The 23,149-nt window shown below is 42.3% G+C and overlaps 1 protein-coding gene across 2 annotated transcripts in view; it reads left to right on the forward strand.

Annotated features, from left to right (window-relative positions):
- Window positions 1-21,890, forward strand: part of LOC147884253 (folylpolyglutamate synthase-like) — a 163,767-nt gene extending 141,877 nt beyond the window's left edge. Inside the window, exons 14-15 of one of the 2 annotated variants that reach the window (XM_087398395.1) lie at window positions 21,192-21,370; window positions 21,468-21,890. In XM_087398395.1, coding sequence (XP_087254521.1) covers window positions 21,192-21,370; window positions 21,468-21,563 — 275 coding nt within the window. In that variant the 3' untranslated portion in view covers window positions 21,564-21,890. The remainder of the gene's footprint in view (window positions 1-21,191; window positions 21,371-21,467) is intronic. The other variant, XM_087398396.1, reaches the window with a different exon arrangement.
- Window positions 21,891-23,149: the final 1,259 nt, after the last annotated feature.

Genomic DNA, 23,149 nt, shown 5'->3' on the forward strand with positions numbered 1-23,149 from the left:
TTAGAATGCACATTTTATCCACAAGTTGGAATTAAAATTGATTAGCAAATAGTTAACATTCTTGATTTTCATCTCATTTTGCGCATGTGGATATTCTTTCTCCTCAGGTTGTGTCTGCCCGCCAACTTCTTTTGCAGCATGTCCATTGCATTCTCTCTGATGCTCAGGCTTTGGAATTGGAAATTCCTTTCGCTGAAAGAGAATTGTCAGATGCTGTTAAATCTTGTGGCCGATGGAAAAATGGTGGGATGGTCTCACAGTGGAATTTTTTCTTGCCTTATGGGATATCCTCAAGCTTGCTTTGCTTCAAATGGTTAATTCAGCATGGGAAAATCAGCAAATGCCTATGTCATGGAAAGAATGACTTGTCAAGCTCCTTCCAAAAAAGCAGCTATGTTATTCACTCACTGATTGGAGACCAATAACGCTCATGCCAGTCATTTACAAGATCATAGCCAAAATTGTTGTTGATTGTATTAAAGGTTATTTGCATGATGGGCTGCATCTTTCGCAATATGACTTTGTTCCTTGTAGGCATATCACAGATAATATTGCCAATGCTTATATTGGGATTGAATATGCCAAATACATGCAACAGGATGTTCTGTTCTTACACGTGGATATTTCAAAAGCCTTTGATACAGTTCAATGGGAATTCATCTCGCAAACAATGCGAGCTTTGGGGTTTGGAACAAAAATGCAGTAGATTATTAATTGGCTTTACAGGGACAGCAATGCAGCCTGCATTCTTTCTGGAGATCTCTGTGATCAATGGACTCTTCATTGTTCAGTCCGTTAGGGATGTCCCCTTAGTGCTTTATCATATGCCATTGCTACCCATCCTATGTTGCAATATATTGATTATCTCGTGGCTACAGGCTCCCTTCATGGTTTGGAATTGGATGAAAATCGCAGCATGGTTGCTCAAGCCTATGCTGATGATTCTTTCTTTATCCCAAAAAATACACAGAATGATCTTTTTGCTTTGATGCAGGCTCTCTTTGTTTATGGTTTGGCAGCTGGTCTTCATGTATTTTTTCAAAATTCTAAGCTCCTCCCATTGCATTCTAAAGACTGCATAGTTTTTTGTGGCCCGAGGAAATCATTCCACCCACTCAGATTGTTCATCATCTTGGTTACCCTTTGGGGTGGGGTCTCACTGGTCGTCAACAGATTGATTGGGGGGTGATGGTCAAGCTTCAGAATAAGCTTGAGTATTGGAAATTGGCAACCTGGCCTTTGCATGTTCGGCTTCAAATAGTGCAGTCTATCCTTGTGTCTTATATTCAATTTTATTTGCCATTGATCCTGTTCATCAAGGCAGATCTTGCTTCTTTCATGTCTGCCATAATGGAAATCTTCTGGCGTTTCAAACATGGCAGAAAGAGTCTTAGGATGCTTTCAGTGCATTGACTTTATTCTCCTAAGATGCATGGTGGTTTGAACATCACGGATATCCAGGTGCACATCCTTGCTCATAGGGAAAAAATGTTGCTGCAATTTCTGCAAGGTGATCAGCCTTGGGCTCTTATGATTAGATCTCTAGTCACACATATCAGTATTTCTGCCTTTGGTCACTGGCAAATCAATTACTGGGATTTCTTATTTGGTCGCATCAATGGCACTTTGCCTGGCTGCCCTTTGGTCTCCAGGTTGCTTTTTGATTGGAAGCATGTCCTCTCTCATCTGGAATGGCATGGTCGACAGTCTTTGATGGGTAATTCTTTGCGATCTGAAAGCATTCACTGGTCGACAGTTTTTCAGACTTCATTGGCTTTACAAGAACCTTGCCGTTCCTACTTTGTTTCTTTTAAGGGCATCACTTCTGTTGCTGATGTTATTCATGATGATAGCTCTATGCTACCTTTTTTCTCTGGCAGCTACACGGTATGGCTTGGGCCCTCATTATCGTGCTTTGTGGCAACAAATTGTTTGTATGCTTTCGCCTTTTGTTTCGATTCCTCCTTTGGAAATTCAGGACAGATTGGAGGATTGGACTTTGACTTCCCCAGGGTCCTCTTCTCGCCCTTTGAGATTACTGTGCCTGCATTGTATAAAATCCTTTTGCCTCAACCTTGGGTTTCAGAGAAAGGGAATTCTATTTGGTGAATGCATCGCCCAGCCAAGTGGTAGAGAGAGAGATTACGGTAGCTTTGGGCCTACAAAACTCCTCTTAAGCAACATGTTTTCTTCTAGCGAGTGCTTCTTGGCATTTTTCCATCTGGACAGATGCTGGCTAGACACATTGCTCCTGCTCATTGCCACAGATGTTTGAGTTCTCAGGAGACTGTGCCTCATTTATTCTGGTTTTGTCCATGTTCTCATGAGTTCATTGATCTTCTTCGACAACGCCTGCGAGCGAGATTCCCGAGTATTCTTTTTGGGAAGTCTTTCTGGCTCTTTGGTTTTCATCCACCCAGACCAGAGTTTCATCTTTTCTTTGTTTGGGTTCGCTATTAGGCACTCTGGATTGAATGGACAGACAGGTACTGTAAAGTCTTTAGTGATTCTATATTTTCCTTGTTTGGCTTTTTTAAGCGTTCTTTGCAACAATCCTTCATTGATTGCTTGCAGACGCACTGCATAGATCATGATGTATATCTCGCATACATTGAGATTTTCAGCTGATGTAATTTCGACTGCCTCGTTTTGAGGTCGCTACTCTTGTAATATAATCAATCAAAAGTTTTCACTATTAAAAAAAAAGTGTGTCTCACCGGCATAGGCCTCGGACTTGGAAGCTCCTTTCACTGAAAGAGAGTTAAGTGATGGTATTAAATCATGTGGTAGATGGAAATCTCCTGGCTGGGATGATCTAACGGTAGATTTTTTCTTGGCTTTTTGGGATCTGTTGAAAATGCCTTTGCTGCAAATGATCAATAGTGCTTGGCAAAATCAATATATGCCAGATTCTTGGAAGAAAGGTTTGGTCAAACTTCTTCCCAAGAAGCCCATTTGTGAATCTTTGGCTGATTGGCCGCCTATTACTTTGATGCCAGTGATATACAAAATCATCACCAAAATGGTTGTTGATCGGATTAAGGAATATTTACATGATGGCCTGCATCCAGCTATCATAGACTTTCCTACTAACTACAACAGAATCAAGGGAGTAGCACACAATTATCCTCCCAGCCAATTCCTGTTAGAGCATGAGAGCTAACAGAGAAGTCGAAAATCAAAAATCACGTAAGAAAAGCCATTCTCCTTTCTCTCACTAACTCCAACAAGCCCCATCTCCCTAGATGGATCTAGATGCCACATGTCATCATCATAGGGCCTTCCTAATGCATCTTTTCACCCCTCTCTTGGGATACTTTAATTTTCCTTTGCCCCTAGGCACATTTCTTGTATTAGGCCCTTAGCCTTAGATCCACCTAGTCTGGTGCTATCAACCCTCACCTAGGACCTTGACATTAACTCCCTCTCGATCATTTACATGAAGCGCAAATAAATATATTACAAACATAGATCCTTTAAGGGAAATGTCGATTGATTCTTCCGAGGTCATGCTACCTCGGCTGGAGCGTAACAATCCTTCCCTCTTCAGACATCAGCGTCCTCGATGATAAAGTCTGGGAACTCTCTCCGCAACTGGTACACGGATTCCCAGGTAGCTTCGAATAGAGGCTGACCATGCCATGCAAACCAACAGCATGGGTATCTTCCGATTTCGTATTTGCATTGTTCCTCGGTCTAGGATTCTTGTTGGTTTGCGCCTTGCATTATCCTCTATCTCCTGAAACAAAACCACACCTTCGATTAGTGAGTCACCTGTATGTAAAAATTTCTTTAAGCGCGAAACATGAAACACTGGGTGCACCTCACACCCCTGTGGTAATTCTAATTTATAGGCTACCTTGCCTATTCTCTTTAGAACTAACCACGGCCCACAGTATCGAGGTGATAACTTAGCACACTCTCCTGAAGTCAACGACTTCGAGTGTGAAGGAACTCTGAGAAAAACTTTTTCCCCTTCCTTGAATACTCTTATAGAGTGGTTTTCTCCGCATGCGCCTTGGCTCTATCAATAGCCTGGCGGATATTAGCTCTCGCAAGTGCTAGCATCTCCTGCATCTGAATAACAAAGTTCGAGGCACTAGGCACTTTTTGAGGTACTCCAACTATAGTTGGATTCGCTGGTCTATAACCATAGTTCAGCTCAAACGGACTGAACCGTGTAGAGGAATGTTTTCTATCATTGTAGGCAAACTCTAACAATGGCAACCACTTGTCCCATGTATGTTGCCTCAATGACACATATGCCCTCAGCATATCCTCTAAAGTCTGGTTGACTCTCTCCGTTTGACCATCCGTTTCAGGATGATCCCCACTACTCATTCCCAACTCAGTCCTTAGTGTCTCAAATACCGCTGTCCAAAAATGACCGGTAAATCTGACATCTCGGTCTGACACTATGGATCTAGGCAATCCATGCAGACAAAATATATGTCTAATAAACAAATCCGCCACTTGCGGGGCACTAATAGATTCTCTAGTCGGAATGAAGTGAGCCATATTGGTTAGACGATCAACCACTATAAGGATGGAATCATATCCACCTTGTGTTGTAGGCAGCCCTACAATAAAGTCCATGGAAATGCTCTCCCACTTGTGTAGTGGTATTTCCAAGGGCTGTAAAAGTCCGGGTGGCTTCACCCGCTCGACCTTGCTTACCTGACACGAAAAACACCGTGTCACATATTCATGAATATGCTTTTTCATCTTTGGCCAAAAGAAATCTCGCTTCACGAGATCATATGTCTTCTCGACTCTGGATGTCCCGCATATGGGCTATCATAGCACTGTCGAATGACTCTCTGCCTGAGATCATTCTGACTAGGTACTACTACCTTGCCATTTCTCTTCAGCATACCATCCCTTATGGTATATCTTGCATATGTTTGGCCTTTTCTGGATGCCAGGTCATCCTTTTCATTTTCCCGGGGTTTTAACACATGAGCCTTAGGCCATAAGCTCTGGACAAACTCGTCCACCTTTTGAGTTTCTCTAATGTCGATCATTAGAGCACTTTCTAATACCGTAAAACTCATATTGTACATAATGCGAGACAACGCATCAGCAACCTTATTATCTTTTCCTCTTCGGTACCGAATCGCCACATTAAACTCCTGCATGAGCTCTGCCCACCTAGCTTGGCGGCTCCTCAAGTCAGGCTGTTTACAAAAATGTTTCAGAGTATCATGATCTACATCCACATAAAACTCTGAACCATACAAATAATGTCTCCATGTTTTCAAAGCATGGATAGCAGTATACAACTCCAATTCATGAGTTGGCCAATTCCTTTGAGGGGGAGAAAGCTTCTTGCTTTTAAAGGCTACTGGCCTTCCCTCTTGAAGGAGAACTTATTTCGGAATATCCTTTGATATGCCTTCTATAAAATTGGACAAATCCCAAGAATGATCGCAAAATGCGGTCAGACTCTGATGGATTGGCCAGATCAGTATTGCAGCCACTTTCTTCGGATCCATTTCTACCCCCTTTGGAGTAATTATGAATCCTAAATATTCAAGCCTAACCATACACAGTATAGTTTTCTTTTTATTTACATAAAGATTGGCTTTCCTCAAAGTACTGAACACTATTCTTAAGTGTTCACGATGCTTAGTAATACTTTTACTGAACACTAGAATATCATCAATAAAATGTACTACAAACTTTCCGATATACGGACGTAGCAAATCGTTCATAAGCATGACGAATGTAGCTGGAGCATTGGTAAGTTCGAAGGGCATTACCAAAAACTCATAATGACCAAACCTGCTTCTGAAAGCGGTTTTGTGCACATCCTCGGCTCTAATCCGGATCTGATGGTAGCCACACTTAAGATCTATCTTGCTGAAAATCACGGCTCCATGTAATGCATCTAGCAAATCATCAATCCGAGCCATCGGATACCTGTGCTTAACAGTAATATTATATAATGCTCTGTAATCTATACAGAGGCGAAACGTATCATCCTTTTTCTTCTTTAATATCACTGGCGAAGCAAAAGGTGAGAAACTTGGTTGAATCTGCCCCAACTTGAGGTATTCTTCCAGTTGTCTATGCACCTCCGCCTCTTCAGTAAAACTCATTCTATAGGGAGGTCTATTTACAGGTTCTGCCCCCGGGATCAATTCAATCTTATGCTGAACATTCCGATCTGGAGGTAACCCATAAGGTAACTCATCCCTAAAACATTCGGAGAACTCCTCTGCTATAAGATTAGCCAGCTTGGCCATCTCACCACTTTGCGTAACATCAGTGCTAGTCGAAGAATCATCAACCGGCTCTACCGATGCTGTACAAAGGAATAAAAACTTTTTTTGATTTTTTCGGATTTCCATCACGGAAACCAACGGTCCCTGAGATACATCTTTCTCACCTTGTAAGACATAAAGCACATCATTCATCTTGAATTGATATACGTGCTTTTTTCAATTAATGGCTGGATTCTTTCTAGAATGCCACGCCATACCCAAGGCTATATCTGCATGAGCAAGCTTGGTCATTTCAAAATCAAGCTTCTAAGCATAGTCATGAATACGAAGCTCCAACTGGGTAACCCTTTGGTCCCATACTTCAGTTGAACTTCCATCTGCCATCCTGACTGTATACGCATAGTCAGATGGGTTAGTCTTTAACTTCAGCCTCTTCACGAGCTTGGAGTTAATTACATTGTGCGTTGACGCTGAGTCAAACAACACAATGACATCATGATTGACCACTTGCCCTTTCATCTTAATTAACTCCGTATCATTAAAGGTTGTATACCCCGTTGCTGCGGGCTTAGATAGGATGTTATCAGGTGCACTCGTTACTAGCTTAGCAACAGACATACATAACAAACAAGGTACTGACCTTTGAGAAGATCCCGCTAGTTGAATCTGTATCTCTTCCGCTCTGGGACTTCCCTCCATTTCCACGCCACATTTTGAGACTACCATCTCAGCCATCCGACGATCCTTATTCCGTGGACAATTCTTCCACTGATGAGGCTGAAGGCAACCAAAACACAAGCCTTCTCTCCTCGCTTTTTCTCTTTGCTCTGGGTTTAAGGGAGACTTCGACCAAGCCCGGGCTGCCATTGGCGTTACTTTTCTCTTCACTCCAATGGTGGTACTTGATTTAGGAGTTTCAGCTGGTTTTGCCTGCTTGGCTTGACCACTCGGCTGAGATCCACTCCCTTTACTAATCCACCTCTTCTTAAACCCAGATTTCTTCTGGTACTCATATTGGGTTCCGACCTGCGCAAACCCACTTGGCTTGCTGCCCTTGGCATCTTCATAGTTTAGGGCTATGGCTATTGCATCATTTAACGTGTTCGCATACTTAGCCCGAACTTCCATTTTAATCCGATCATTCAATCCAAATATGAAATCCTTCACTTGGATTGATTGAGGCAGGGGTTCATCAACCTTCATTACGCTCTCTCGAAATTTATCAGTGTACTCAGCCATTGACAAATTTCTCTGACGAATGTTTCTATATTGATCCCAAGCTCGGGATGCTTCGTCAGGAGGTAAGAAGTGTTTTCTGAATTGTCTTTTGAACCCCTCCCAGGTAGTGGATGCTATACCATCTTTTTGTTGTTTAATCCACCACTGATCCTCTGCCTCAATGAACATGTGGATGGCCTCGCGGATCTTCTTGATATCATTTCTGATTTTACAAATGGCGAACGCCTCATCCCATTTGTGTAACCAGGTCTCAATGACATCAGAACTACGGTCATTCATCCGACCAGAATACTTTTCCGGTCTATAATTAGCAATATTAGGTACTTTAGCCTTTCTAGGCTCGACCGTATGGACACTAGAGACTCCGGTTCCATTGGAGCCTTTCCCTTCTCATTTCGAGAAGGTCTGGCAGACATACTAAGTATCACTCTTCTAAGTTCAGAGTGCCCTGCATTGGCTTGTAACTATTGCGCTAATAACTGCTGCAAGGCATCCTCAAGTAATGCAATCCTGCCAGATAAGGTGTGAGCTACTGGGCGCGACACCTGCTGGGTCGGCCGGACTCCTGATTCACCAGGGTCCCTCCTGGAAGCCCCTTCTTCTGCTTGCATTCAGGTCAATGGGTGTTTTACTTCTCCTTTAAAAAAAAAAAAAAAAACACCGCTAAAACACTGTACTTACAAACTGACAAAATTCAGTGTAGTGGCACTTTGACACAATTCCCTATACTAGGAATAACTGCAATTCCAGATTCACCCCAACTAGGCATTTGACACAAGCATATATCATACCAAATGACAAACCTTTCTCTTTTTCCTATACTAGATATCACAATATACCACTTTCCCTATACTAGGGAAATTCCTGCAAATCAACTGTGATTGAAGCACACTGGCATATGCACAGGCATAATCTGTCCCTGCTATAGCATCGAACCTTCATGCAGACTAATCATCTACGAGACCCTCTTCATGTAAGCGGAGCATCAACAAAGACTAATCAGAAAAAAAAAACACAGAGTTAACGGAAGCTCCCTGGTTGATGGCTCCTGCTTTCCGATTTGAAGAGTCTACACTTCACGTAGTGCAGACGTCCCGAAGCCTGCAGCCTCCCCGTAACTGCCTGATCGCAAATGATACGACCTTTTGTAATTTCTTTACGTTCCTTCGTCGATGAAGTTTCGTAAATGAAGCAGATTCGAAACTCCACTTTCGTTTCGTCAATTTACGGGGCATATGCCCATCCACTTTTCGCATCGAAGGCCTCCCGTACCACAAGCCACTGCCCGTGCGTCAGCTTACCCCGCTAGTCCGTCGTTCGCTATCTGTATTCTGTCAACCTGCCTCACGGGAACCCTCCACTCCAGCAACAGCTTAGAAGCCTGGAGGTTAACTGCTATGCAATATATTTATTTGCGTAGGCCAGTTCGTAGGCCAGCGCCAATCAAACCTCACGAACAGTCCACGTAGGCCTTGTACTCGACCGCTTCAGATCACGCTACTGGTGAAGCGCATCATTCATGATACCAAATGAAACGATCCTTTCTCTGTATTTCGTCAAGTCAGCCCGTCGCGTGGAGGTCACAAGCCTAACTCTTTTTTTTTCCGTTTGGCGTCACGTGTAGCTCTCTGATCACATGCCCACGCTGTTCGTCGTCACACCTCTTCTCCACGAAGTAATCATGGGATCCCGTCCCATTCACAAGCTCCTTCTTCTGTTCGTCCAACCTGACGCTCTGATACTAACTATCAAAGACTTTCCTACTAACAACAATAGAATCACGGGAGTAGCACCACGATTAATCTCCCAGCCAATTCCTGTTAGAGCATGAGAGCTAACAGAGAAGTCGAAAATCAAAAATCACGTAAGAAAAGCCATTCTCCTTTCTCTCACTAACTCCAACAAGCCCCATCTCCCTAGATGGATCTAGATGCCACATGTCATCATCATAGGGCCTTCCTAATGCATCTTTTCACCCCTCTCTTGGGATACTTTAATTTTCCTTTGCCCCTAGGCACATTTCTTGTATTAGGCCCTTAGCCTTAGATCCACCTAGTCTGGTGCTATCAACCTCACCTAGGACCTTGACATTATTTGGTCATAAATTGCAGCATGTCATCTTTTGGCTTTATCAGGATAGTAAAGCTGTATGCATTTTGTCTGGAGAGATATCAGAACCTTGGACGCTTCGATGTTCAGTCCGGCAAGGTTGTCCTCTCAGTGCTCTTTTATATGCTATAGCCGCACACCCAATGCATTGATATCTTGATCATTTGGTGGCGACATATATACTACATGGGCTGAAAATTCCTGCAAGTCGCCCTTTGGTTGCTCAGGCTTATGCAAATGATATAAATGCATGCTCAAGTATGTGTGGGTGTGTGGATGTGTATGTGTGAGAGCAGTGTGTGTATATATAGTGTGTGTGTGTGTGTGGTGGTGGTGTGAGAGCTTGGAGAGGAGATCAGGTCAAGAGACAGAGCTCCGTACAGATCCTCCTTCTGCCCGTACACCTGTACGACTACCGTACAGGTACCGTACGTCAGTACGGACAGACCGTACGCTCAGTCTGCTCGCCCCTGCGCAACCTGTGTAATCCCGCTCCAAACTCTGCGTGTGTGTGCGTCGGCATCGTTCTCTCTTTCGAAGCCTTTTTTTGTGCCTCCGTACACTTTTGTCATCTCTGTACCGTTTCAGCTCCCCTGCCCTCCGTCAGCATCCCTGTTCTCGCCAGGAACCCTGCGCAGTTTTTTGTCCGTACATTTGTATGGTTGCCGTACGGCGTCCGTATGTTTGTACGATTCCGTACCAGCTCGGCCTTCCCGTACAGTCAGACTCCCCCCCCCGTGCAGCCTGTATCTACTACAGCACAGCTCATCATCGTCCGTACAGCTTTGGTACCTCTTGCCGTACAGTTTTTGGGGTTTTTCTGCCCCGGTGTCTTCCCTAGCAGTCCTGTGTCTTCCGCCAAAATCTCACTTATCCCTCTGCTCTCTCCTTACCAGTTATACTCTCCTTCTCCTCTCTTGTGGGCTTCCTGTGATATTTCTTTGGGACTGGTTTTTTTGGCTTTCACTACCCTTTTACAGGTACTTCATTCTCAAGCTCCCTTTTTTACAAAGTCATGGCAGAGTATTCATATGAAAAAACATTTCAAAAGGAGCGCTCGGCTCCCTGCAAGAAGCAAAAGCAGGTTGAGGGTCAGCATGACCCGATGCATGATACTCTTGCTCAACTGGTATATGATGTAATGCATGATACTCTTGCTCAACTGGAATATGATGTAATGCATGAAGGATTTGCAGATACGAGAAAAGAGTGGAAAGACTCGGTTCCTTTAGTTGGCCTCATGGTTGAGGTCGATGAAATTGTGGATCCAGTCAGAGAATATGCCAAGAATGCAGTCATATTATTCTTTCTAGGCCGGATGCCACCTGCTGCAGAGATAGGCAACTGGTTGACACGCACATTGGCTGGCTCTTTTGTTCGTAAAGTACACTATGCAGCCAAGGGCTTTTTTGAGGTTATCATGGTGGATGAGATCCATAGACAAATGCTTTTGGAACATTCACCTCTCTTTTTTGGGCAGCAAATGGTGCATGTCTTGCCATGGTCTCCCACAAGGGACTTTCAGGCTTTAATCCGACACAGATGCCCAGTTTGGGTTGAAGTTGTTGATTTCCCCCAATGTATGGCCTCACTTTTGCCTAAAATTGCAGCATCTTTAGGTAAAGTGGTCTGCCCACCACGGCCAAATGGCAACTCAAACAGATTTTGTATTCTCTGGGATACTGATAATCCCACACCGGACTCTTATTCAGTCACGGTGAATAATGTAAACATGGGAAGTGCTTTTTATAAACTCAAATGGGGTTTATTTACAGGGGCCTGTTTTGAATGCAAAAAGTTTGGACACATGGCTTCACAGTGTCCAATGAATCAACATAAAATGCCTCATGCCACCTTGCCAGTTCACATGTCTACTAAAGATGCTCCTGCTCCAGTTGCCAACAAAAATAAAGGCGGTAGACAGCCTTCTGGGAGTCAGGATAAAGGCAAAGCTCCAGTGGCTCCCAATGGGAATCTCACCTCACATTCACCTCCTGCTATTCAATCCTCGACCAAAGGAAAGCAACCTTCAACTGATGGCTGGCAAAGCCCAAGAAAAGTTATTTTTGCTCGAAGAATTCCACCCCACCGCACTTGGAATGGTGCATCTTCTAGCGGAAATACCCCAGAGATAAATTCAGGAATTGGGATTACATGGGCTGCAGTAACAGCCAGCAGAACACTCTTCCCTGAAGAAGAGGTTGCTGCTTTGCTGTCTACTTCTCAGGCGGCTACTTCTTCTCAGGGGCGAGGTCTCGACCCTGAGATAGAAATGCAAGGCTGACCGCATAAATTTTGCTGCTGTACATAGTTGTTACATTACTATAAATACCTGTATATATGACTGCTCACATCAAATGTTTTACACTTAATGTCCAAGGCATGTGTGACAGTAGGAAATGGAAATCTGTGTGGCTGTACATCAACAGATTTCAGCCTGACATAGTGGCATTACAAGAGCACAACCAACATATCTATGCAGGCAAGACAGGACACTACTGTGGATATGACATTTTCTATGCTAGGGAGCACTCTTTCTCAGGGGTTGTCCTTCTGATCAAACATGAGCTTCAACCAGTCATTGCATTAAATGACAACAAAGGCAGATGGCTTGTTCTCCAATGCATTATTAGGGGAGAGGTGTTTGAATTTGCTTCAGTTTATGCACCTCAGTCCTCTAGAGAAAGAACTGCAATTTGGGATGCCATGCAACAATATCCGTGGAGATATCATGCCTACATATGTGGGGATTTCAATAATGCTCCACAACAGGGAGACAACACCTCCAGACATGACCATATGTTATCTCCTAAAAGGCATGCATGGTCTTAACTACTTTTGCATTTGGATGTGGTTGACCTATGGAAGGAATTGCAGCCTTTGTCACCGGGCTACACTTTTCAACATAATGTTCTTTCAGCTTATCCAGCACGTCTGGATCAATGGTATAGTGTCGCTCCCCAACAAAATGGGGATTTCACATGCAAATTGTGGATTGACTATGCCTTTGTGCATTTAGACCATGCACCGCTATGGCTGCGGTTATCTTTTTATAATATGCATGCTGATTTCAAGGCAATGGTTACTGAAGTAGCTCATTGTCTTTCCTCTAGAAGCCATCTTCATGTTGATGGTGCCTGGGATTCTTTTATTTCTAAAATGCAAGTGGTGATTAGAGCTTATGGCAAGTCTTACAATAGACTCTAAGGGAAACCATTGCTCATGCCAAAGCTACTTGTCAAGACCTCACTGAACTCAGTCATCATCATTCGTTGTCCATGCATGAGCAAACAACACTATGCCAGGCCAGACATTGTCTTAAACTAAATGATCACAGGAAACTGGCAAAATGGGAGACTAGAGCAAGACAAAGAGCCTTCACAGATAAAGGTTGCTCTTCCAAAGAATTTTTCAAAAGTTTACATTAGAGGAGAATCAAAACAGAAATTTGCAGAGTGCTTATGCCCGATGGATCATGGACTACTTCACGGTCGCAGCTTGCCTTAGTTTGTGTGCATCATTTCTCTCAGCAATTTGGCTCTGCAGCTCCTCCCTCGCAACAGATTTTGCTTGCATGAAATTTACTGTTGCAACATGTTTCTCCAATCATTTCCCCTACTCAAGCTTTGGAATTGGAGGAACCCTTTACTGAGAGGGAATTGTCAGATGCGATCAAATCATGTGGCAGATGGAAATCCACAGGATGGGATGGTTTAACAGTCGAGTTTTTTCTCGCATACTGGCCTATTTTGAAGCATTCATTGCTATATATGGTGAATGCTGCGTGGCAAAATCAGAAAATGCCAGACACATGGAAGAGAGGTCTTGTTAAACTCCTTCCCAAAAAACAAATTTGTGAGTCTTTGGCAGACTGGAGACCTATCACTCTTATGCCCGTAATTTACAAAGTCACTACCAAAATGATTGTTGATCGGCTAAAGGGGTTTTTACATGATGGGTTGCATCCTGCTCAATATGGCTTTGTCCTGCGTAGGCATATCACAGATAACATTGCTAATGCCTACATTGGAATTGAATATGCCAAATACACACAGCAGGATGTTTTGTTATTGCAAGTTGATATTGCCAAAGCCTTTGATACTGTTCAGTGGGATTTTATTTCATCGACTATGCAGGCATTGGGTTTTGGCACAAAAATGCAGCAACTCATGAATTGGCTATATCAAGATAGTGAAGCTGCCTGCATACTTGCAGGAGATATTTCTCCATCCTGGACTCTTGCTTGCTCTGTCAGGCAAGGATGTCCCCTGAGTGCTTCACTGTTTGCCATAGCCACTCATCCACTGCTTCAATATCTGGATCACCTCTTGGACACTGACCAGTTGCACGGTTTGGAGATTCTTGGCAGTCGCAGCATGATTGCTCAGGCATATGCTGATGATTCATTCTTTACTCCAAAAAATACTCGGGCTGATCTGTCCATGATTATGCATGCTCTTTCTACATATGGATTGGCTGCTGGCCTTCGGGTAAATTTTCAGAAATCAAAATTGATGCCGTTACATGCACAGGAATGGCACAACCTTCTGTGGCCTGGGGAAATTATCCCCGCTTCTCAATTCATTCGACATCTTGGTTATCCTCTAGGCTGGGAACTCACCCGTTTACAACAAACTGATTGGGTGCTAGTAAAGTTAAGGGCAAAACTTGAATATTGGAAGCTTGCAACTTGGCCATTACATGTTCGTCTGCGAATCACCCATTTTGATAGAATACATACAATTTTATCTGCCTCTCACTATGTTCACTAAGGCAGATCTGGTTTCATTTATGTCAGCTATCATGGAAATTTTCTGGCGTTCAAAACATGGCAAGAAAAGTCTCAGATTACTCTCTATGCATCGTCTCTGTTCTCCAAAGATGCACGGGGGTCTTAACATTCTCAATATTCAAATGCATTTACTTGCTCACAGAGGGAAAATGATGATACAGTTTATGCAAGGAGATCAGCCTTGGGCTTTCATGGTCCGCTCTCTCTTATTACATCTTCATACATCTGCCTTTGGAAATTGGCAGCCTACTCAGTGGATTTTTTATTTGGCTCTGTCCAAGGCAAGATCAGAGGATGCCCTTTTGTCTCTCGTCTGCTTCTTGATTGGAAACACATTCTATCCCACTTGGAATGGCATGGCAGGGACTCTCTCGGGCAACTCTTTGAGGGTAGAGAATATTTTTTGGTCTAAAGTATTCCACCCTCCTTTGGCCATACAAGAACCCCGACGTTCTTATTTTCTCTCCTTCAAAGGCATTTCATATGTGGCGGATGTACTTCAGGATGATGGCACAATTTTATCTTTTTCTATGGCTGCTCGCAAATATGGCTTGGGAGCTCATTATCGTCCTTTATGGCATAGAATTTCAGCAATGCTCCAACCGTACTTGCCGGTACCTCATTTGGAACTTCAGAATCGGCTTGAGGATTGGATTTTACGCTCTCCTTCCTTATACGCCCGTCCTTTGAAGCTCTCACATATCAGAGTGTCATCACTGTATAAAGTGTTATTACCTCCTCCTTGGATTTCCTACAGAGCAAATACTGTTTGGCATATGGATCGTCCAATGAAGTGGTGGAGAAAAAGACTGCGTCTCCTTTGGCATTACAAAGTCCCTCTTTGACAACAGCTTTTCCTATGGCAAGTTCTCCTTGGCATTTTTCCATCCGGACAGTTACTCGCACACAGACATATTGCTTCAGCTGTTTGTCACAAATGCCAGTACTTTACTGAATCAGTGTTTCACATCTTTTGGTCCTGTCCAAATACTTCTGATCTCATTGCTCTCATCAGATAGAGGCTTCGACAGCGATTTCCTACTGTTACTTTTGGCAGATTTTTCTGGTTGTTTGGTTTTCATCCACAGAGACAGGGTTTTGATTTATTTTTTGTATGGGTGCGCTATTGGACACTATGGACTTTATGGATGGATAGAAATCATAGAGTCTTTGGTGATCCACTATTTTCATCTTTTTTTCAAACGATCTCTGCAACAATCATTCTACGATTGCTTTCAGACTCGTTTGATTGATCAGGATGTGTATACAGCTTATACTGAGATCTTTAGTTGAGTAGTAGCTACTTCGTTTTTGAAGTAACTATGAATGTAATTATTCTACAGAAATAAAAGATTTCTTTCCACAAAAAAAAAAAAAAGTATGTGTGAGAGCATATTTTTATATTATGGTCTACACCCACTGTTGGTCACTAATGACGTCAGTGGGGATGTCATAGTAGCTAGTCCTTGCTATGCGTGATGGAGTTTATGGTTTTCAATCTTATGAGTGACTATCGTGAGATTGAAACTGCACAATGTTGTGTTTTTAGAGGATGAGTTTGGGAATGTTCCTGGATTCATCTAGGTGTAGGCTTATGCAGATGATTTATTCTTCATGCCAAAAAACACTCAAAGAGACCTTTCTTCTCTTATGTAGGCTCTCTCTTTGTATGGATTGGCTGCTGGCCTTCACATGAACTTTCAGAAATCCGGTCTGTTGCCATTGCATTCCAAGGATTGGCACAGTTTGCTCTGGCCGGGGAAATCGTTCCACCAACTCAGTTGATCCGTCATCTTGGATATCCTTTGGGTTGAGCATTACTGGGCGTCAATAGATTGATTGGGTTCTTGCTAAATTGAAGAAAAAATTGGAATATTGGAAGTTGGCTACTTGTCCGTCTTCGCATTGTTCATTCTATCTTGGTGGCCTATATTCAGTTCTATCTGCCTTTGATTTTTTTCACTAAGGGGGATCTATCTTCCTTCAAGTCCACCATTATGGAAATTTTCTGGCGGTCAAAGCATGGCAAGCAAAGCTTGCATTTACTTCCAATACAGAGATTATGCCCACCTAAATTGCATGGAGGGCTGAATATTCTTAATATTCATGTGCACATTCTAGCCCACAAAGGCAAAATGATGCTTCAGTTTCTTCAATATGATTAGCCTTGGGCTGCTATGATGCGCTCATTACTTGTTCACATACTTTTGGTTTTTGGCACTCCACGCAGTGGGATTTTCTTTTGGGCTGCATTGAAGGCAAAATCAAAGGTTGCCCTATGGTTTCATAGATGTTTCTCGATTAGAAGCATATTCTTTCACACTTGGACTCGAATGGACGAGACATTACCCTGGTGCAACCGCACTGTGTTATCATCATATCCCATAAGTCCCTGTAAAAGCATTTACAATCTCCAAAAAAAAAATTACATCAGTATAAGTCTCTTGATGAGAGTGTCCATAAACTCAAAACTACCACCCACTAGCTATGTGCATAGCTATTTGCCTACCCCCCAATGTAAACAGTGCTCAAAAACTTTTTATAGATTTTAGCCTATCAGCGCTTTCTGCAGCAATCTTTCTATGATTGCTTACAGACAAAGTGCATAGATCATGATGTATATCTGTCTTATATTGAGGTTTTCCCTTGATTTATTTCTCATCAGCCTATTTTGGGATGATGACATAAAGCAACTCCATTTTTACCCTTTAAAAAAAAATGTGTGTGTGTGTGTGTGTGTGAGAGAGAGAGAGAGAGAGAGAGAGAGAGATTAACGTCCTCGGAAAGCCTTGTAGGCCTATGGGAGAAAGTGTAAAGCACACCAGAAAGTGAAAAGAATTCATACAAGCCACAAGGGGCTGAAGCAAAGGGCGCGCTAAGGCCCTTGCCGAGTACTATGGTGAAAATAAAATAAAAATAAAGAAACTCAATAGCTCAAATGGAATATCACGTGCTCTCTGAGATAGGCTGATACTGGAACTGGAATTGGAACTCAGAATCCGAAACCTGGTACTGTGGTGGCACGCCTATGAGCGGTGAAAATGTCTCGAATTTGCGTCTGTTGGGCGGTCTCATGCTGTGGTGGCGGAGAGGGGTGTGGTCACCTCGATCTTTGAACTCGTTGAGCTATGTTCAGAGTGACCCATCGTCTCAGGTGGTCTCCTTTGAGGAAAGCTGTAATAGGTCTGACCTCAATAGAGGCTGCCCTAGTCACTCTTCGTGTCGTCACGATTGGCCTCTGCACCCCTCTCTCGAAAATCCAAACTGGCACCCCTACCCAAGGTTGATGCCCATGACAAGAAATAAAATTAGAGCATTGCGCTATGAGGGAAAACAACAAAGCCCACAGGGATAATGAGAAGAACTCCAAAAAGAGAATGATGCATTAGTTAGGTAGCCTCGAATAGCCCAGCCTAGTAAACCAAAGCCCATTCATATTTACAACTTTGAAGAGAGAATTGTGCCGTGCTATTCGTATATGTTGGTACTTCGTCAAGGTCCACTCGTGGGTGTTTCTAGCTAGTATCCCACATTTTTATGAGACCCAAAAGGCTTGGTTATCTTTGGCACTGGATGGTGTCCATGCCTATCAACCCACCTTGTCAAGTTTTCTTCCATGTTGCAGCTTGTTGGTTTTGTGATAATTCTTTCTATCTTTAGTGGTGAATTTCCCTATCAGCTAGATTTAGATGCTTGTTTGGGAGAGACTAAATGAAATCGTCTAGACTTCACAAGGAGTTGTAGCTTGAATGAAGAGATTTTGGACTAGCTTTTGATTAACTTTCTCTTTTAGTGCTAGCCTTCGTCATGGCTGAGTTTGCCCATCACCTCCGAAGTGCCGACAGAAACTCAGTACGAAGACTTTGTATAAATGAATGCTCAAGTATGTGTGGGTGTGTGGATTTGTATGTGTGAGAGCATATGTTTATACTATGGTCTACACCTACTGTCGGGCGCTGATGACGTCAGTGGGGATGTCATAGTAGCTAGTTCCTGCTATGCGTGATGGATCAACCTTATGAGTGACTATCATGAGATTGAAACTGCACTATGTTGTGTTTTTAGAGGATGAATTTGGGCATGTTCCTGGACTCATCTAGGTATATTCCTATCAACTCACTACTCGAGGTGGACATTGTGTTATTGAAAGGTCTTTGGATGTTATGGGACACATTCACAAAAGGGCTTATTGCTTTTGCCATCTTCCATGGTGATGCGATTCCCTCTAATTACCACTCTATTAATATTCTTGTTGGACATGTGGCCATTTATTCCACTCATTTTTATTCTTTGAGGGAGTCTCTTCGGCCCAGTCCTCCCTGAAGATCCATTGATGTCCTCTGTGGTTTGTCAATCCCATTGTCTGATGTGTGGTGTACATTTAGCCTCGATGTTTTGTCCAATTGTATCTTACCCATTATTATCCACATCGTGCCTCTCATTCTACCCTCCACCCACTTAGAATCATAGGGATAGCTTGGGTTTTTAAAATCTTGTGTCCATAGCCGAGTGGGTTCGCCTTTCGTCCACGTGACAAACATTCCATTGGGTGTGCCCAAAGCGTTGATTTGTATAGTCAACACTTGAGGTTTATACCATATTTGGGTTCGAACCAAGGCGGAAGGGATTTCGAAGGGTGTAATCCAAACAACTTGTATACAGATCCAAAGAGACAAAATTGATATGACGGAGAAGGTAGATATGAAACATTGCAAGTCAAGAACCAGATAATTGACAATGAGATGCGCATTAGGGTTCAGAGATTGTCATGTTTATGATGTTACATAGACATCATGGGCCACAGTAACCGAGTTCCCCTAAGATAATAGTATTACCAGTGTATGTTTACATTTATATATCATAGAGTTGTACTAGACACTTCTAGGTTGCCTACATGGCAGGTATGAGCATGATCTATCTCACCCCAATCTCATAGGTCTTTCTGGCCTTCGTGTAGATGTTATTCTATTCTAAGGTGCTGCCATGCAATTCCATTAAAATACCTTGAAAGCACAATGGTAAATTGTGACTTGACTCCAAAGTCCATTGCCATACATGGGAAGGACCGATGTTGTCATGCTAGTGTTGCTTTGTGCTGAGGCATGTGCATGCGAGTGGGCAGAGCAATATTTCTCATCTCATTCTGCCTAAAGAAGCCTCTTCCTTTGACGTTATCACCTCTTAGTTATCGTTTTGGTTTCTTTTTCACTCTGCAAGTCTCATATGCTCCATGTGCCCCAGGAGCGAGGCAACACCTCCACACATCCCTTTAGCCGAGCACTTGTGTTTTCCTCATCATTGTTGAGCATCATGCACCTCCACGTATGTGATCAATGGCATGGTCACTCTATCATTGCAATGATGCACTCACCAAGCCTACTTGTCAAAATTTTGGCTGCTTCTTGCTCTCACATCTTGTTCTACTGATTTCATCATTGCCAATGGGGCCTTTACATGAATTTTCAACTGTCAGTTTATCAATTCTTCTGTGCATCTTTACAACAATCATTTTATGATGGTCTACATGCGCAGGAAATGGATTATCCCATTTTATGGTCATAAAATGAGGCCTTCTGATATGTGTAGCTGATTGTCCCTTTCTTCGGGACTTTTTTGTAATATAACGACAACTGGATTTCACCCCACCCCCCCCAAAAAGTAATGTTCCAACTTTCCGTTTCATCATCATCTTGGTGCGATGGCCTTATCTAATGGTGCAGAGGCCCATTCGATTGCTAGAATCTGTTGGTCTGCTGCTCATGGTTGTAACACTCCAGACAGTAAGCTTTGATTAAGTGCTTCATTGTTACATTTCTTTATTAGCGCTTTGTGCCCAAATGTCATTAAGTTGCTCAGGAAAAATTATAGGATCATGATGCATTTTGTTTAAAAAAAAGGGCATTGGCTCTTGGTCCTGAGAATCAATTTAGTACTTTTGTTGTTTTTTATTGCAGGGAATATAAAATAAAATGGCATGCAATAAAGAGCCTTTTTTCCAGGGATGTAAGGAATACTTAGTTTATTCCTTCTTTTGTTTTGTGCATCATGCTTTGATCGAAATTATAACAGCTGTATTGGAGAGAAACAAGTGAACTTTGGAGGACCTGTGAACTCCAGAAGGGGTTCAAATTTGACACTATCTTGTTCTTCTCTGAGGATGAGAAAGCGACAGTATGTTGCAGTCTAAAACAAATTCTCTTGTTCACAAATAGTGGAGTTCAAAATGCAGGACTTTCCCTAAACCCACCAATGCAGTGCTAAATCTCAACCTCGTGTGTTCAAAATCCAGACAGTAAAATCTTGATGATCCAAATTTTCATCTCTGAAGTTTCCAAAGCAGAACTATCTCTGAAGTTTTTTAAGCACAAACATGCCACTTTCAAAGTCCATGACTCCAAAGTTAATTTTGGGCTGTTGTAGTTGGGCAATCTGATTAAGCTCAAATGGACCAAAGTCATCTTTAATCGATGTGGACTGATTACTCCAGCTACTAGCATAAAAAGTACATTATGTATAGCAGTGTATAGATGGATATTAAAGTTTTGATGCATTATTATATTATTCAGTAGTCACCCCTGTTCAGGAACAAAAATTACCCATTCAATCTAACAAGATGGTATTTCTAGCTTCAGATCCCAAGTAATTATCAGGCTCAAGGATTTATTACTGACCCTATAGAGACTGGATACAAAGAATGTGAACGACCTTTCTTTAGCCAAGCTTCAAATACCCTTTCCAACACCGTGCATGCACACACACACATGCACAGATTAGGCTATGGTTAATTACCACTTTTGTTTTGATGCCATTGTCACTTCCTGCAGGCTCAAGGTTTGGAATGAAAGCTCCTCCAGAGTTGGCAGGATTGAGACAGTCCATGAACGGCAATCATCATTTGTTTCGTGACTGCAGTTTTGGACCTTCCAGTGCTGTTATGCCTTCCCTCCCAGCGGCAATTAACTGGCTAAGATGTTGTGCATCAGGGAATCATGTTCAGCTTCAGGTATGTATATCAGGTGTTGCCATTTCTGATGGCAGGCATTCTAAGATTAGTGTGCTTTTGCAAATGCTAGGCTAAGCTAAATAACATTTCGCTGCAGGTACTAGTAACTGGCTCATTGTACCTCGTAGGTGACTTGTTGAAGATTTTGAAAGAAAATCAAAATCAAGGTTCCTGCTGCAATACATATTCTTAAGACAATATTTCCTTGTTCAGTATCATTTTCATAATGAACTCCATTGTATTGGCATATGGCAATTAATTTTGAAATGCAATTGCATTTCTTCGGTTTTCTAATTCCTTGCAAGTGTTGAAATCTTGTTGCAAAGGAGGCTCAAAAGGGTTGTGGTAAGGGAACAGAAATTTGGTAAACAGAGCATCAATGTCCTTGTATTCTGTTCTTATCAATTAGACATGTCCAGCTGGACCTCATTAATTTCTGCTCAATCTATGCATAATTTAGCATCAATGTCCTTGTATTAAAAAATACTTATGTCATGCTGGCCTCAAGAATTTCTACTTAATCTATGCATATTTACCCCGGAGGTGGGAAGATTCTAAATTATGTAATGCCATTCAGTGCCATCATCTGCGGTGAACTCGGTAGCCTTGCTGCTAACATTCCCATAGCTTGGCCGCATCCCCTTGCTTCTCCAAATTTGGTTTGTGGATTTCTGTTAGGTTCGTGGCAAAAGTTTCACCACAAAAATGGAGATGCGATGTCTAAAGTTTGAATGCATGTAAAGGGATCAGGGGGAAGTGTTCTCGCATCTTGCAGAATATTTGACAGGAGACACCCAAAATGCTCATCTATGCTGAACAATTGGGTGAAAGTGTATATACTATTGGAAAAAATTCAAGAGTACTAAAGTCCTATGTGAAAATGAAGTTTCAAGAATTTTATTTCATGAAACATTGCATCTAACATAGCCAAACTTAAAAATACTGTAGCTGGGCATGCAAAAAACCAAACTACTGACAAGTGCCCAAGTTAGTACCAAATATGGCATCATTTACGTGTTGCCAAAAAGAGTACCTTTTCCAGACATCCTCTCATGCTTTCACCAATTTCAATAAATTATTCATGGCAAGATAGCTGTATCGACTAAATCGTAGATGCTTCACAAAGATTAAAACTTCACAAAGATTAAAATGCTCAAATACCAATTGAAAACATCTCTTGCCATCCACACGCTATTTTTTATATGCTCTGTTGGTTGCACTTCTATAGTAGAATAAGAAAATATGAACTACAAAGAAGCCTCCTAGAAGTGTGGTTTCTACAGGCTGGATACATGAGCATTAAGGTGGTCAACTTGCAAAGGAACAAAAGAGTATGGAAAGGGATTTATTTGTGTAGGAAATAGACATATCGTAGTCTAGGTGTATCAGGCCACAGAGGTCTCATGGTCTAATCTTAACATGCCATATATATAAGATATTTGTCTCTAGAAACTATAGTTGCACATTGTGGATCTTAATGTGTGCTTCAAGTTTTGATGTAGTCCTCTTCTCTCCATTTTGAACGTCAATCTTGAGTCCTTACACTTTGGTAGAGTGAATCTTGAAGATAACTAAGCATTCATGCCCTTGTGGGTGAAGCTTTGGAAGATGTAGTATGATAGTTGTTTGAAGTACATTGCAACTTGAGCTTTGGAAGATGTAGTATGATAGTTGTTTGAAGTACATTGCAAGTTCCGACCATGGTTTATCTTGGTGTCCTTGAAAAGCATCTCTAGAGGAACTGATAAAAGTAGTAGGGACCAATATGTTTGAAGGCAC

The sequence above is a fragment of the Dipteris shenzhenensis genome, chromosome 27 (genome assembly GCF_047967505.1).
Source record: "Dipteris shenzhenensis isolate YYH24624 ecotype China chromosome 27, Dip_SZ_1.0, whole genome shotgun sequence".
Taxonomy (NCBI): Eukaryota; Viridiplantae; Streptophyta; class Polypodiopsida; order Gleicheniales; family Dipteridaceae; genus Dipteris; species Dipteris shenzhenensis.